General features: G+C 43.1%; 1 protein-coding gene across 1 annotated transcript in view; it reads left to right on the top strand.

Annotated features, from left to right (window-relative positions):
- Positions 1-15839, top strand: part of TPCN1 (two pore segment channel 1) — a 44366-nt gene that overhangs the window by 19718 nt on the left and 8809 nt on the right. The window contains exons 8-22 of the mRNA XM_081842191.1: positions 160-218; positions 778-877; positions 1854-1970; positions 3598-3722; positions 4558-4606; positions 5225-5288; positions 6562-6606; positions 8025-8081; positions 8190-8240; positions 9644-9716; positions 10761-10868; positions 11681-11752; positions 12402-12491; positions 13841-13956; positions 15697-15743. Of these exons, the coding sequence (XP_081698317.1) occupies positions 160-218; positions 778-877; positions 1854-1970; positions 3598-3722; positions 4558-4606; positions 5225-5288; positions 6562-6606; positions 8025-8081; positions 8190-8240; positions 9644-9716; positions 10761-10868; positions 11681-11752; positions 12402-12491; positions 13841-13956; positions 15697-15743 (1173 nt within the window). The remainder of the gene's footprint in view (positions 1-159; positions 219-777; positions 878-1853; positions 1971-3597; positions 3723-4557; positions 4607-5224; positions 5289-6561; positions 6607-8024; positions 8082-8189; positions 8241-9643; positions 9717-10760; positions 10869-11680; positions 11753-12401; positions 12492-13840; positions 13957-15696; positions 15744-15839) is intronic.

Genomic DNA, 15839 nt, shown 5'->3' with positions numbered 1-15839 from the left:
CCCTGCAGTTTGTATTGGAAACAAACGCCATGGGGATTATTATAAACACAGCCTCTAAGGGAGCCCTTGGAAGCAATGTGTTGTTTTATGATTCGGGACGTGTTGTGCGACAACAATCAGCAGTAGTTCCGTCATCTCATAGATGTTCTTCTTCTGCAGTATTTCAGCACCTTAGAGAACAGCCTTGTGAATCTTTTCGTTCTACTGACTACAGCGAAGTAAGTTGCTTGAGCTCGAGAAATGTTTCTTAAGTCACATGTTATTTAAAGCACACGACTAACAGTTGTGGCTCGCCCCCCCCCCCCAAAAAAAAGAATCCTGGGAGCTGAACATTAGAATCCTGGGAACTGAACATTCTTTTAAAGCCATCCAAGTCGGTGACTATCAGTACCTCCTGTGGCAATGAGTTCCATAGTTTAACTTTGCACTGCCGTGAATCTCCCAGCAAACGATTCCTAAGTCACGCATGCTTGGAAATAAGCTCCATCAAAATAAGTCCTTTCTTTTATCCAACCTGAATCTTCCAACGCTCAATTTCATTGGGAGTCCACGAGTTCTAACATTATGAGAGAGGTAGAAAACCCTTTTTCTTCCCACTTTCTTCATGCTGTGTATAATCTTAACAAACGTCTGTTGTGTCACCTCTTACTTGCCTGCTCTCTAAACTAAAGGGGTTGTTTGTTAAGCGTGCTGGGAATTGTAGCTCTGTGAAGGAACAAGCTACACCTTCCACGACTTATTCTGAATAAACTAGATTATCTCTCTTTTGGGTTTCAGTTTCCCAGATGTGATGATGCCCTCTTATGCCAGAAGCTCCTGGTCCTGTGTCTTTTTTATTGTGTATCTTTCCATTGAGCTGTACTTCATTATGAACTTGGTAAGTCCAACTTCTTTGTCCATCACCGTTGAGCTTCCAGTTGGCCACTCTCTTTAGAACAGGGGTGAGGGACATTTTGGCCCATCACATGTTGCTGAACTACAATTCCCATCTGTGCCTCCCCCCACACCAAGAATGGCTAATGGTCAGGCATGATGGGTGTTGTAGTTCAGCAACTTCTGGAGGGCCAAAAGCTCACCACACCTCCTTTAGAACAACTGTTCTTTCCAGACTTGCCGTGATTTCTTGGTGCTTAACTGCAAAAGTCGGGGGCAGCCTTTGATCTTTGGAATAGCTGCAACTTCCAAAGGGGGAGCTGTGTTCATCTGCAGAAGCGAAAATGAGGGCGTTTTGTAGCATCATAAAGATGAGCATACTTCGTTTGGCCTATGCTTTTGCGAACTAGATTCACTTCCAAGTATCTAGTCCATGAGGGGTTATGCTGTAATGAATTTGCAGGCCTTGTATGGTGCCACAAGACGCTTTGCCATATAGCTACTCCTGGATTTTTGTTTTATGGATAGGGCTCATTTCCTCATTTTTTGATACTTTTTATTTCATGCAAATATTCCAGCAAAGTCTGTCATCAGACACTGCTTATTTTTGAACTGTTATGATTTATCAGGTGCCCTCAGAATCCAGCATGCTTGCCTTCCTTCCTTCCTTCCTTCCTTCCTTCCTTCCTTCCTGGGATAACGGTGGCTTTCCATCATGGGGCATCTCTGGGAGATTCCCCTTCAAATATTCTTCAGCCAACCAATTGCCTGATTTGATTTTTTTTAAAAAAAACACATTGATTTCTATCCACCCTGCTCAAAGTGCTTCCTGTTCTGTTGATCAATGGGTCGTTGCTGAATAATGGGGAAAAATTCCTTCTTAGGGTGCTCTTTCCATCACATTCTGGTGCTCTGTAGAACTTGACAGCTGCCAGTTGCAGACTGTAGTTAGACTTCTCCTCCCGCCCCCCTTTGTTTAGCTACTCGCCGTTGTGTTTGATACTTTCAATGATATTGAAAAGAAGAAGTTCAGATCACTGCTGCTTCACAAGCGCACAGCCATACAACACGCCTACCAACTGCTTGTCAGCAAACAGGTATGTGGCTCTCTGCATGTTTGCACGCGTGTGCATGTGAACGAGGTAGCCATTCTTTGTCTGTGGCAGTCAGCACTCTTGCTAAGTACCACTGCTCTTATAAGCTTTGAGTGTTCCAGGAATCCGGTGCTTTCAGTGAATCTGAAGCTCCAAGATGCTCATGGATCTCAATATATAGAGAAGGGTATATTTTACCCTGCTGATGATGCTCATCGACTGATACGGCTGACATCAAGGCAATATAATCAATAAAAACAGTCAATAAATGATAAAATCAGAGCAGTTTTTAAAAGTGTCATTACAGCCAAGATTACTACAAAAAATGTTTTTTAATCCATCACAGAAAAATTTCATTAAAATCCTGGCCTTTGAAAACAAAAAAGGTTGTCACATTGTGCAGCAAATGAAAAAAAAACCTTATTAGAAAACATGCAGGTGAATGTGCTGTTGATAGAAAAATTGTTGTAACTGGCATATCAGTTGTATTGCCAAAATATACAAACAGCCATTGGATTTCTTGCTAGATTTGGTTTCTTCATGTGCACTTCTGTTGAGCGTCTGATAATGTTCCGCTTCATTTATACTTAAAAAAGAGAGAAAGAGGACTTACTTATTTAGCTTTTATAAGCATTCAAACAGTAAGTGTAACAGATCAGTCTGATAGGCAATTACAAGAAATCAATATCATTGATATATGCACAGTCTCATTACAGTAAGGTAGCACAAGGAACTACGTATTTAGATCTGAGAACGAAATAGAAGATAATATGTTTAACCCAAAAGCTCCCTTTATGTTTGATAAACAGTGTCTTTTATCGTTGGTCTCAATTGCACACGCAGTCCTCCATGAGCAGAGTGTTTAGGTGTGTGCCTTTCTATCTTGATGTCTCTGACTGGTTGGATGCTGTGGAATGATGGGAGGAACCAGCTGGGGAAAGAAGACTCAGAGCCAGGAGATTGGTGGTGGGACAACGATGAGTGGTCAGAAGGAGCAGAGGGAAAGGACTGAAGGTGGGGAGGTGTCGGAAGCTGAAGAGGCAACAGGGTTTAGTGAGCAGGAAGAGTCTGGGGCAGAGAGCAATCCAGAATCAGAGGCAGAAGAGGAGGCTGGAGAGGAGGCAGGCCAAGAGGCAGAGATGAGGAAGGCTGCTGGAGAAGCCAGGGAGTCTCCCCCTCCTGCTGCAACCAGCTTCCCTCTTCCCTGGTCTCCCAGAACCAGAAGAGGTATGAAGAGGGTGGAGCAAAGACAGGCTAGAGGAAGGAGCCTCAGATTGCTTGGGAAGGAACTGGGGGAGGAGGAGACTTTGGGAGCACTGGGAAGGCGGGGACCTTCAGTCCTTGCAACTGCCTCATTGGGGCAAGAGCTACTGGGAAGGTTTGCTGTGCTCAATAGGCCTAGCTCCCTGAGCTGCCTTGTTTCTTTGAATAAAGAGTTAACTTCACTGAAGATGTGCGAGTCCTGGCTGACCTGCTCCTTGCAACCGCTCGCCCGACCTAATTCTGAACACGGAGGGCATATTGCTTTGCACATATTATCCTCCAGTTTCTTTTCCTGGGTGTAAAAGGAAGGCAGATTGAGAAGTTTCTGTGGCAACTCACTTAGGGAAACCCCTTTTCTCCCTTCTAGAGACCCTCTGGAATCTCCTTCAAGCAGTTTGATGGGCTGATGCGGTTTTATAAACCTCGGATGAGCGCTCGAGACCGTTACCTTACCTTCAAAGCACTGAATCAAAGCAATACCCCTTTAGTCAGGTGGGGACCCCTCTATTTGTGTTGGGTGGTAGGGGTGGGGCAAAGGGGTGGGAGTTAACAGAAATGGATGCCATGAAAAATTAAAAGAGCATCAAACACCCCTAATTCTGAAACAAAGGATGGTGTTCAACTAAACTTTACTTGGCCTGGTGGCAAATCGGCAACGAGTTCAGGTTTCTGAGCAGTAATGTTAATATGCAGATGGCCTATGCGATTACACAGTAGAAGCTTTCATTGAGGTAGGGTAGAACCTGGCTTTTGCAAAATCTTAATGAAAACTTGAGGGAGCTTCAGCCGAGAACTCTCAGGTCTTTGGACTGGATAACTTAGTGAATTATTATTATTATTATTAATAATAATAATAATAATAATACCCATCTAACTGGGTTGCCCAAGCCATGCTAGGCAGCTCCCAACAAAACATTAAAAACACAATAAAACCTCAAACATTAAAAACTTCCCTGTATGGGGCTGCCTTCAGATGTCTTCTTAAAGTCACATAGTTGTTTATCTGTTTCAGATAAACAACAACAAATGGAAGGATGTTCTACAGGGTGGGTGCTGCTACTAAGAAGGCCCTCTGCCTGGTTTCCTGTATTTTCACCTCTCTCAGTGAGCGAATTGGCAGAAGGCCGTAGGTGCTGGATCTTTGTCCAGGCTGGATGATGGGGGTGGAGATGCTCCTTCAGGTACACAGGGCCAAGGCCATTTAGGGCTTTAAAGGTCAGCACCAACACTTTGAATTGTGCTCGGAAACGTACTGCAATGTGATTTCACAGGAGCGATGCCCTGATTGTAAAATCCAACTCTTATAGAGGTCAATCTTCTCTTTCAGTCTAAAGGATATGTACAATTTCTATGAAGTTGTTGGTTTAAAATGGAAGGTAAGTATTGTTGTTGTTTGTTTATGGGTGTGGGGTAGCTAAGGATGGGGGAGACATTCTATGCAGTTCTTATTTAAAGGTGAAACCTACCGTAATTGATCATCCTGAAACCATACGCAAATCGAAACAAAGCCATCCTTTGAAGTTCACACTTCTCTGAATTTCACAGTGCTGAGTAAAACGTGTACAAAAACGCATATACCAGGGTGAGGTGGGCACTGAAAATAGCACACAAAATGCATGCTATTAAAAGGAATTGCTTTGCAAAAACGTCTACCTGAGGCAAAAATCGCATGCAAACATATATTTTAGGAGAAATTAACACCAAATTGCTGGTTAATTTTCACTAGGACTTAAAAAAAAACCCATAGCAGACTGATGTGGAAATGAGGAGAGCTGAAAAATGAGGAACCGAGAGAGAAAGAAATTGACAGATTTGCCCATTCTTAGGAAAGGGGAAGGATGAGGGCATTGATTTATATACTGTCAAAGAAGAGTTGTGTTGGTGGAGATAGCGGAAACTCCTTGTGCAGTTTTGTTTTAGCTCTTGTTACTGCCAGTAATGCTACAGTGTGGAATCTTAAATAAAGGCTGTTCTGTGGGCTGTTCCATTTCCAGGCTAAAAGGAACCGGGAACATTGGTTTGATGATCTTCCACGGACAGCGTTCCTTATTTTTAAAGGTAAAGGCCTGGGGTTTCAGAGCCGATGCAGTTGGAGGCCCTAGCGTGGTTAGAGTCTTGGACTAGGACCTGGGCCTCGAACCCCCAATCAGCCATGTTGAAATGGGTGACCTTGGCCTAGCCTCTCGCTCTCCGCCTAACCTACCTCACAAGGTTGTTGTGAGGACAAAAAAGAGGAGGGGGAGAGCTATGTACGCCGCCGTGAGCACCTTGGAGATGCAGAGCGATAAAAATGTGATAAATAAAGAAATTTCCAAAGACAAGGCTTCTTAGGAGCTGCCTTCTCATCCTACGTGGGAAGAGGAACTGGCAGGAGTGAGTTCAAGCTAATAATAATAATAATAATAATAATAATAATAATAATAATTTATTACACCCCGCCCATCAGGCTGGGTTTCCCCAGCCACTCTGGGGGGCTTCCAACAAGAGATTAAAAATACATTAAAATATCAGCCATTAAAAACTTCCCTAAACAGGGCTGCCTTCAGATGTCTTCTAAACGTCAGATAGTTGTTTATTTCCTTGACATTCTGATGGGAGGGTGTATCACAGGGCGGGCGCCACTACCGAGAAGGCCCTCTGCTGGTTCCCTGTAACGTCGCTTCTTGCAGTGAGGGAACTGCCAAAAGGCTCTGGATCTCAATGTCTGGGCTGAACGGTGGGAGTGGGGACGCTCCTTCAGGTATACTGGGCCAAGGCCATTTAGGGCTTTAAAGGTGAGCACCAACACTTTGAATTGTGCTTGGAAACATACTGGGAGCCAATGTAGGTCTTACAGGGCTGGTGTTATATGGTCTCGGTAGCCGGTCCCCCAGTTGCCCCATTCAGGACCAAGATGGATTCAGTACAGGTGTTTTCCTTACCCAGCAAGCTCCCAAGTCTTTGTATGATTGCACTGTCTAGTGGGTTCCTGGATGCAGCCCAAAAATGTCCTAAGGATAAGCTCTGAGCCCTTTTGAATGTTCACTTCAGCTTGAGATGGCTTATGAAAGGCTTTCCCAAACTTGGATCTCCAGCTGTATTTTGGACTACAACTCCCATCATCACTAGCTGGCAGGACCAGTGGTCAGGGATGATGGGAATTGTAGTTCAAAAACAGCTAGAGACCCAAGTTTGGGAAGCGCTTGCAGGTACAATAGATTTAGCAGTGCTGCAGACTAAGGTTGTTGTTTTTTAAACCCTATGTATGTATGGAAAGTCGTAGTGGGAAGGAAGGGTCTGAAATCAGGATTCTAAACATGTTTTCCCCTTAACACGTTCCTTCTTTCAACAGGCATTAATATACTTGTGAATTCCCGGGCCTTCCAGTATGCCATGTGTAAGTCTGATGCAAACTCTCTTAATTTCACCCCATTAGCTGCCCAGAAACAGGGTGTTCTCCAGGAAAATTAAATATCCTAAACCTGCAGTAGCTTGTGGAGCTATGTCCTTCAGATGTCACTAAGGAGTGTGGGAATGGTAATGCAATAAAATGCAATATATAAGAAATAAGATGCAATTGAAAATCATATAGCGTCGAGCACAGTGAATTACCATTGCTATGACAGGGATAAAAATCACAAAGGGATCTGTCAAGGTCCTTAGAATTTTTCAAGTGGCCCATGGAGGAAAATAGTTTGGGGACTACTGCTCCAGAGCTCAGCAGGGCTGGTGAGAATCAGCTCTGCAAGTAGAAGATCAGTAGAAGATCTTTTAAGAACTGTTGCCTGACCGTGCTTGTTCGAAAAAATTTATTGACCACCTATTGTCAAATTATTTCAGGGTGGTGTTTGCTGCACCTCTTCCCTCCCCATAACTCTTTCCTTTTGTGTCATGCTGTTTCGACTGTAAGCCTTAGAGGGTAGGGACTGACTTGTTTTGCTATGCAGTGGTACCTTGGTTCTCAAACTTAATCTGTTCCAGAAGTCTGTTCCAAAACCAAAGTGTTCCAAAATCAAGGCGTGCTTTCCCATAGAAAGTAATGCAAAATGGATTAATCCATTCTAGACTTTTAAAAACCCATAAAACAGCAGTTTAACATTAATTTTCCTATCTAATGAGATCATTGATCCCTGAAATGAAAGCAATAGTCAATGTCCTGTACTGTAAAATAAATAAGACAGCTTTGTAGATGATAAAAATTAAAATTATTATTATTTTTTTTACCTGCACTGATGATAGTCGTTGTTTGGATGTGGGGCTTTTATCCATTTCCGCATTCACTCACTCACTCACTCAATCAGTAGCTGAACTGGGTTCCAGACAGTCACAAAAACAAATTAACTGAAAAAGCCTCAAAAACAAAAATGCAAAATAAATAGCAAAAACAAAAGCACCAAACTTAATCTGTTCCGGAAGTTCGTTTGATTTCCAAACTGTTTGAAAACCAAGACACAACTTCTGATTGGTGCAGGCGCCCAGGAAACAATAGCCGACAACCGCATTGGACGTTTGGCTTCTGAAAAATGTTTGAAAACTGGAACACTTCTGGGTTTTCGGCATTTGGGAACCAAGGTGTTTGAGAACCAAGGTACCACTGTACTGATCTTATGTATGCTGCTCTGGGGTCCCGGGGGGGGGGGGGGCTGAAGTGCTTTTAAAAAGCTTAAAAGCTAGGTTAAAAGTGCTTAAAACCAGTCCTAATTTTGGTTCCTGTGTGAAGCTACCTAAAGGTGACATCTTAGCTGAATCCATGTGTTTGGATGTTCTGTGCTGTGTCTGAAAGATGGGCTGATGGGGTTTTGTTGTGTTTTGTAGATACTCTGTTGGCAGTGAACGGCCTCTGGATCCTAGTGGAAACCTTTATGTTGCGAGGTATGGAATAACACGGCTCTCTTCTGTTTGCTGACCCTCTTCCCTATCAAGGTTTCAGTGCCCCCATCTGATATGGTATTTTCCCTCCCCCTCTCTCTGCTTTTTCAGATGGGATCTTCTCACGAGATGTCCCTTGGAGTTACATTGTCTTCCTTACAAGTAAGTCTCGGTGCTCCCTGTTATGATCTCTGAATATACTCCTTCCAAACATTTGTGCTTGTTGGGATATTTGTATGCATTTATTTAAAATATGCATATAACAGTATTCATTTAAAAAACAACAACCCCAGAGTGGTTTACAACAATTGTGCTTAAAACCGTAGAACAAAAACCCTATAAAAAAGTTAAAATCCACACAACCTTTTGCCCCACAAAGGCCCACTCTCTAAAGCGCATTTCTTTTTGTCCCAGAGCTTTCCCCACAAAAATGAGCTCTTTAAATCTGCACCACAACCAATGATAATTGGGGTTTTCTGCAGATAGTTGTTTGCTCTGATTCAGCTTTAAAGAGCGGGTTTTCACGGGAAAAGCTCTGGAGTAAAAACAAGGTGCTAGGACACAGAGTTTTAGACTGAACCGTACCTGGAAACACAGAGGGAAGGTAAGTGTGGATACTGTTATGGAAAGATATATTCTTAATTGCGCGCAATAGAAAGTGTTCAGCAGACCTTTAAAAGTTTGCATGGAAGGTGTCTGCTGAATCTCTGTTGGCAGAGCATCACATGATACTGGGCCAGTTATGAGAAAGGCTTAGTTTCTTGTTGTTTTCAAATGAGCCTTGCCAACTCGGGGAACAACCCAGCTTCTTAAGCCTGTTGCCTGTTGTCTCAGTGGCGGTATCTGCGTTGTTGCTTGAAACTATCCAAGCAAAGCTCCTCTGGGGAAGGGCTGCAGCTCAGTGGTAGAGCATCTGCTTTGCATGCAGAAGGTCCCAAGTTCAATGTGCAGCATCTCCAGGAAGGACTAGGAAAAGACTTTTGCCCGAAACTCTGGAGAGCTGCTGCCAGTCAGTGTGGACAGCACCAAATTAGATGGACTCGACTCTGCATAAGGCAGTTTCTTATGGTCAAGTGGAGGGGTTTTCCTGCTTATACAGTGCTTTTGTGTTTTTGTATGTGCTGGAAGCCGCCCAAAGTGGCTGGGGAAGCTGGTTAGATGGGTGTGATAAAAATAAAATAAAATAAAATTATTATTATTATTATTTATTACACTATGTTAGAAGGTCCTTGTTAGAGGCCCAGTTCTTGATGCCCTCCTCTTTTGAGGGGAGGTGGGTTGAAAGGCAGGATAACTAGGTTGTAAGAAAACCCTTCTAGATCAGTCTTTGGGAGAGGATGTTAAATGACAGCTCTTTGCTTTCACTGAGTCCTAGAAGAGCTTTAATAGAGGTCTCTATTAAAGGAGCTCCAGATTCTTCCATGTTGGCTGCTGGTCTACTTTCCCCTCGGACATGGGTTGCTTTCCTGAGCCAGTGAAGGTGTGTGTTGTTGAATTTAATGCCAAAGGTCACATCTGATCTTCAGCCTGCATGTGAAAGATATTATGTTCTCTTGTGTCCACAGTCTATGGGGTTGAAGTGCTACTGAAGATCACTGGATTGGGGCCTATTGAATACCTGTCGTCTGGCTGGAACCTGTAAGTGTGTGTCGTCATTCTGTGTCATAAACTATTTTTTTTTTAAAGTTTATATTTTATTGACATTATTGTAGTAATTTTTTAAAAAAAGAATAGAGAAAGAAAAAAAAGAGAATATATAAAAATACATTTTAAAAAAGCAGAGGAAAACAGCAATAACAAAATAACTTACATAAAATGTAAGTTTACGAAAATATAAACTTAAGAAATGTAAGTTTACAAAACAGTTATATATGTAGATGAATAAACTAACTGTTTTGGCAAATACATTCCAAATACCATTACATTTGTCCAGGCATATTCTTCATCTGAAAGTGATTCGTTCATGGGCTGCAAGAGCTGTTGTGTCATCTATCCACTGATTGAAGGGAGCTATATTTTTGTCCTTCCATTGTACCAGTATCAATTTTTTTGCCGATGTGAGGGGATAGAGAATCCAAATGTCAAGCCCTATATATTAGGTGCAGTCATACCTCTGAAGTCGAACAGAATACGTTCAACTTCCAAAACATTTGGAAACATAGGTGTGGCTTCTGATTGGCTGCAGGAAGCTCCTGCAGCCAATCGGAAGCCGCAGAACCCGCTTTGGATGTTCGGTTTCCAAAGAACGTTCGCAAATCGGAACACTCACTTCCGGGTTTGCGGCGTTCCGGAGCCAAAACATTCGACTCGCAAGGCATTTGGGATCCAAGGTACAAACTGTATGTAGTTTATGCGTCAGAGACTAAAGCAGGGATAGGGAACCTCAGGCCTGAGGGAGGGGCTGGATGTGGCCCTTTGAGTCTCTCTATTTGGCCCTCGAGAGTCTCTCCCAAGCCACACCCATCACACTTCCTGCTTCGCACACTCCTTGAGCATTTTTGCTCGGTTGCTGCACCCATTTTTCCTTCCGGCCCCACCCACCAACTCCCTGTTGCCCCGGGGGGGGGGGTGTTGCCTATAGGGGAATGCAGCTCTTGGACTGAAAAAGGTTCTCCCCAGGGTCACAGGCTTACAAGTTCATTCCTGAAGATGTTTCTTCTTTCCCCCCTCTCTCTTTTCCAGCTTTGATTTTTCTGTCACCTTGTTTGCATTCTTGGGCCTCCTGGCATTGGCGTTAAACATGGAGCCATTCTACTTCATTGTAGTCCTGCGGCCTCTGCAGTTATTGAGGCGAGTAATTGGTTGAATTTGTACAGAGGGAATGGCAAACCAAAGAGCTGGAATGATTCGTTCCTAACTGAGGTTTGATGAAGGCCTTGGCTGACAGGATGCCGAGAGGCCAGTCTGGGGTCAGGAGAAAGGGGAGAGCAGTTGTATTATTGTTCATTTTAATTGCGTATGGACGCCGTTGTTGCCTGCAAATGGTTTAGAAGCCATTTTGGCATGTAAGTGGTATAGAATAAAGAATGTTAATAATCATATTGCGTCCCAGTTCTGGGCACCACAATTTAAAGAGGATGTTGACATGCTGGGATGGTGTGCAGAGGAGGGCAACCACGATGATCAAGGCTCTGGAAACCAAGCCTTATGAGGAACGGTTGAAGGAGCTGGGTATGTTTAGCCTGGAAAAGAAGAGACTGAGAGGAGATAGGATAGCCATCTTCAAATATCTCAAGGGCTGTCACATAGAAGAGGGAACAAGCTTGATTTCTCCTGCTCTGGAGGGTAGGACTCGAATTGATGGCTTCAAGTTGCAAGAAAGAGGATTCCGACTAAACATCAGGAAGAACTTTCTGACAGTAAGAGCTGTTTGACAGTAGAACAGCTTCCCTTGGGAGGTTATGGATTCTCCTTCCTTGGAGGTTTTTAAGCAGAGGTTGGGTGGCCGTCTGTCAGGGATGCTTTAGCTGAGATTCCTGCTTTTCAGGAGAGTGGACCCTTGAGATGGATGCCTTCTGACTCCACAATTCTATATTGCAACAATTGCATCCTTCTGCAACTCATGCATGTTGCTGCCCACTCCCTTTTTGTTGTTGTTGCAGGCTGTTTAAGCTGAAGAAACGCTACCGGAATGTCTTGGATACCATGTTTGAGCTGTTCCCCAGAATGGCCAGGTAACTGAGAGCGGAAGGCTCAGGAGACAGTGATGGCCACCAACTTGGATGGCTTTAAAAGAGGACTGGACAAATTCATGGAAGATAAGGCTATTGGTGGCTACTAGCCGTGATGGCTGTGCTCAAGAGGTAGTTATGGCCACAAACTTTACATTAGCTTGAAAAAAGATTTGTGGAGGATTATGCTATCATAGGCTACTAGCCATGATGGCCATCTTCTGCCTCTGAATACCAGTTGCTCGAATCAGGTGTGAACACCTCTGTTGCACTTGGGTCTTACTTTCAGGCTTCTGTTTGGAGTGTCTTGTTGACCATGTGAGAACAGGAAGTCGGACTAGATAGGCCTTTGGCTCTTCCTATGTTCTTAAAGACCACAGTAAACAATGTCAACATACAAAAACTCACCAGGCCCTTCTGATGGCAGGTGGCTCTAGGTCAAGAGGGCTCCGAAGCCTTTCTTGTTGGCTCCCTCTTTTTCTCCTGGGATCCCTTCCATGTCTTGCACGGTCGAGCTTTAGAGTCCTCGGGCTTCTCTGCTGAAGGCATAGGAAAGGAGCAGATTTCCTTAGATCACCATAAACTCCCTAACAGAAAAGCCTAGCTGCCCATGATTTTAGCTTCGCTTAACCTTGGCTTTTTTCTCCTTTAGCCTAGGTTTAACATTGCTTATCTTCTATTACTGTTTCGCCATCATTGGCATGGAGTTCTTCTCAGGAAAGCTCTTCCCAAATTGCTGCAAGTGAGTGCCCAGCATTTTCCTTCCGTCTGGAAAGTATTTACCGTGCCTTAAAGTTGGGAGCCTTTAAGATGTGTCTGAATGGAAGTGGGGAGAGATAGGTTAAAATTCTGCATTGTTTATCTTGAAGGATTGTTTTGAGGATTCAAGTGGGCTGGGCTGGGCAGGGCAGAGATGGGTGGGTGGAATGGGAAGAACTCTATACAGCATCCTAAGCACTTTTTGGAAAAGGGTGATAAAAATATCATTAGTTGTCCATTTGTTTCTGGGCCCAATTCAGGATACTCCCATTGGTGTTTAAAGCCCTAAACTTGGGCCCCAAATATCTGAAGACCACCTCTTTCCCTGCAGAACCTATCAGGTGTTAAGATATGCAGAGGGGACCCCTCTTGGTAGGTCCACCTGCCCCTGAAGTTTGGGGAGGGCCCACAGGGGAGGGCCTGGGAGAGGGCCTTCTCTGTGGGAGCCCCTAAGCAGTAGAATTCCTTCCCCACTGAGGTGCTCCTGGCACCTTCACTAAACAGCTTCCAGCCACTGCGGAAGGCACACTGGCCCTCGACACTCACTGCAAGAAGTAAGGTTACAGGGAACCAGGCAGAGGGCCTTCTCGGTCGTGGCACCCGCCCTGTGGAAGGCCCTCCCATCAGATGTCAAAGAGATAAACAACTACCTGACATTCAGAAGACACTGGAGAGGGCCTCCTGCAGGTACCGTCGTATCAGGAGGTCCATTTTGTGTGATGTCATAAACAGGGCCCTTAGTGTGGTGGCACCTATTCTTTGGAACGTCCTCCCTTTGCATATAAGTCTGGCACCGTCTCTTTCTGTCTTTAGAAGGCTTTCCTCTTTCAACAAGCCTTCTAAATGGAGATTTTTAAAAAAAATGCTAGTGGGCATTTATATCAGATGTGAGTCGTCCCCCCATAAGTGGCACAATGTTTTTTCAATTGTGTTTATATAGGTGCTTGTTTTATATAAGTTTTTATTGTCTTGTGAAATTGCTTTGAAATGTTTCATGGAAAGTGATTCATAAATAAATGGATAAGGGTATATTTTCAAGCTACTGTGAGCCATTTTGTAATATTATTTATTATTATTATTTCAAACATTTTCACAATAACCTTCATACCAAATAGTTGCATTGTTTCATCAATTCACTTCCTGCCCCCATTTCCGCAGTGTTTTTACTCAGACCCTTTCTACTGCATTGTATCTTTTATCTACTACACAAATTTTATCATTTTTCTCCCCCTGCTTTTATCTCAAATCCTGCCTGTGATTTCATTTGACTATAGTATTTTTTTTAAAAAAAAATAGTCCACAAAAACATTTTGTACCTGCTTCTCCGTTCAGCGCCAGCACGGTGGCAGATTCCTATCGCTGGGTCAACCACACCGTGGGAAACAGGACGGTGATGGAAGAAGGCTACTACTATCTCAACAACTTCGACAATGTTTTGAACAGTTTTGGTAAGAGCACAAATCCAAGCGCCCTCTGCTGATGTAGCCAGGAAATGCCACTGGGGAATTTGGTAGGGACTTCTGCAAGAGACCGTTGCTGCCCGTGAGCAGGGTGAATAAAAATCAACGATTAAAAAAAAAAAAATTAAATCGGATTTTAAAAAATTTAAATCAGATTTTTTTATTTAAGTCAGGTTTTTTTTATTTAAATTGGATTTTTAAAATAAAATGTTTTTGGAGGAAAAATCTTTCTGAATACAGTTTTCTGTTTAAGTTACATTATAGTCCAAAGGCTATTCATCAGGAAATAAGGATTTGTTTTAAGTTTTTCATGTGTGCTAAAACTTAGGTGTTTTTTTAAAAAAATCGTTTAACCACATCAGTTAGCAAACATGGATACATATGTTATTGTTATATGTCTAATGTTATTGTTTTAGTTAAATAAATTGTTTAAATTGTTATTAAGGAAATGATTATTTTTATCCTTCCAATAAAGTACAGCAGAAAAGTTATCCAAATATAAACAGTTAACTTATTAAACCTCACAATAATTTCATAATTATCGGTCAATGTATTTCGAATAGTATAACCAAATCAGTAATTTCTGATATAGCTGTGAAAACTACTCTGAAAATTTATTATTCCAAAAATGAAACTTTTGTCTGGTTGTAAATATTAAGATTATACGAGCAAGAATGAGTCTTTGTCTAAAAAAAATGATTTAGATAAAGTCTTGTGTTGTGCTGGCTTATGATTTTCCTTTGGCCTTTCCCACCACCAGCTTCTGGTTAAGTAGGATAAACCAATACCAGCTCAGGATGGAGGGAGAATTTGTTTAGTCTGCTTTTTGCAGTGGATCGGCCCAATCCAGCACTCCCAAGCTGAATTGCAGTTCGGAATGCAGCTCCAAGCAGGAGTGCAGATTTTATCTTCTCATAAAACAATGCAGACAAGATGCATATAATTTAAATTTAGAATTTTCATACATTCTTTAAAAAAAATGCACAAAGTGGGATGGAGCAGACCTATGATTGAGCTCTGCTCGGTCCACCCCTAGTCTAGACTTAGATTCCTTCTCCCATCAACTGTGCTGCCTAGGTCTGATGGGAATTGTAGTCTCAGTACATCTGGGACACATCTGGTTGGAGAAGGCTAATCTACATAGATTACTTGGCAGCAGGAGTCTATACAGTCGTACCTTGGAAGTTGAACGTCTTAGTTGTTGAACAAATCGGCTCCCAAATGTCCCAAACCTGGTTTGCGAACATTTTTTGTGTTCCAGTTTGTGAACGTTTTTTGGAAGCTGAACGTCTGACGTGGCTTCCGATTGGCTGCACCTTGGTTTTCTAATTGTTTTGGGAGTCGAACGGACTCCTGGAATGGATTAAATTCGAGAACCAAGGGACGACTGTACATGATTCCTGCAAAACAGGCCCAGCCTGGGAGTTGTTCAGAAACATGGACCATCTCCATGATGGCTGCCCCTGTTGCTTTCCTTGATTGGCTAGTGAGCCAGCCACACATGGCCAATCAGAGATAATGGCCTAGTGCTCAGTTCTCAGCTGGGCAGTGATCCCCGATTCACCACGTGGGATTGGCTCACTTTTGCCCAAGAAGGTCCATTCGCAGGAAGTGACCCTGTGTTCCAGTTTCACATAGCCCCCAAATTCATGACTGCTGAGGGGGAACTGAGCCACAGCAGTGATCATACAAGTGTTTGTTCTTTCCGTCTTTTTTTCCTTTTTGCAGTTACCCTGTTTGAGTTGACAGTCGTCAATGACTGGTACATCATCATGGTAAGTAGCACTCTGCTGCTCCCTGCCAGGAGATTTCTTCTGTAATAATGTGGCTCGTGATTCCTTGGTGTCTGCGCTACTGTGCACTGGTTCATC

The sequence above is a fragment of the Podarcis erhardii genome (assembly GCF_964252035.2).
Source record: "Podarcis erhardii genome assembly, chromosome: 15".
NCBI classification, from domain to species: Eukaryota; Metazoa; Chordata; class Lepidosauria; order Squamata; family Lacertidae; genus Podarcis; species Podarcis erhardii.
Note: the sequence above shows the minus strand (reverse complement) of the source record. Positions and strands in the feature narration are given on the sequence as shown.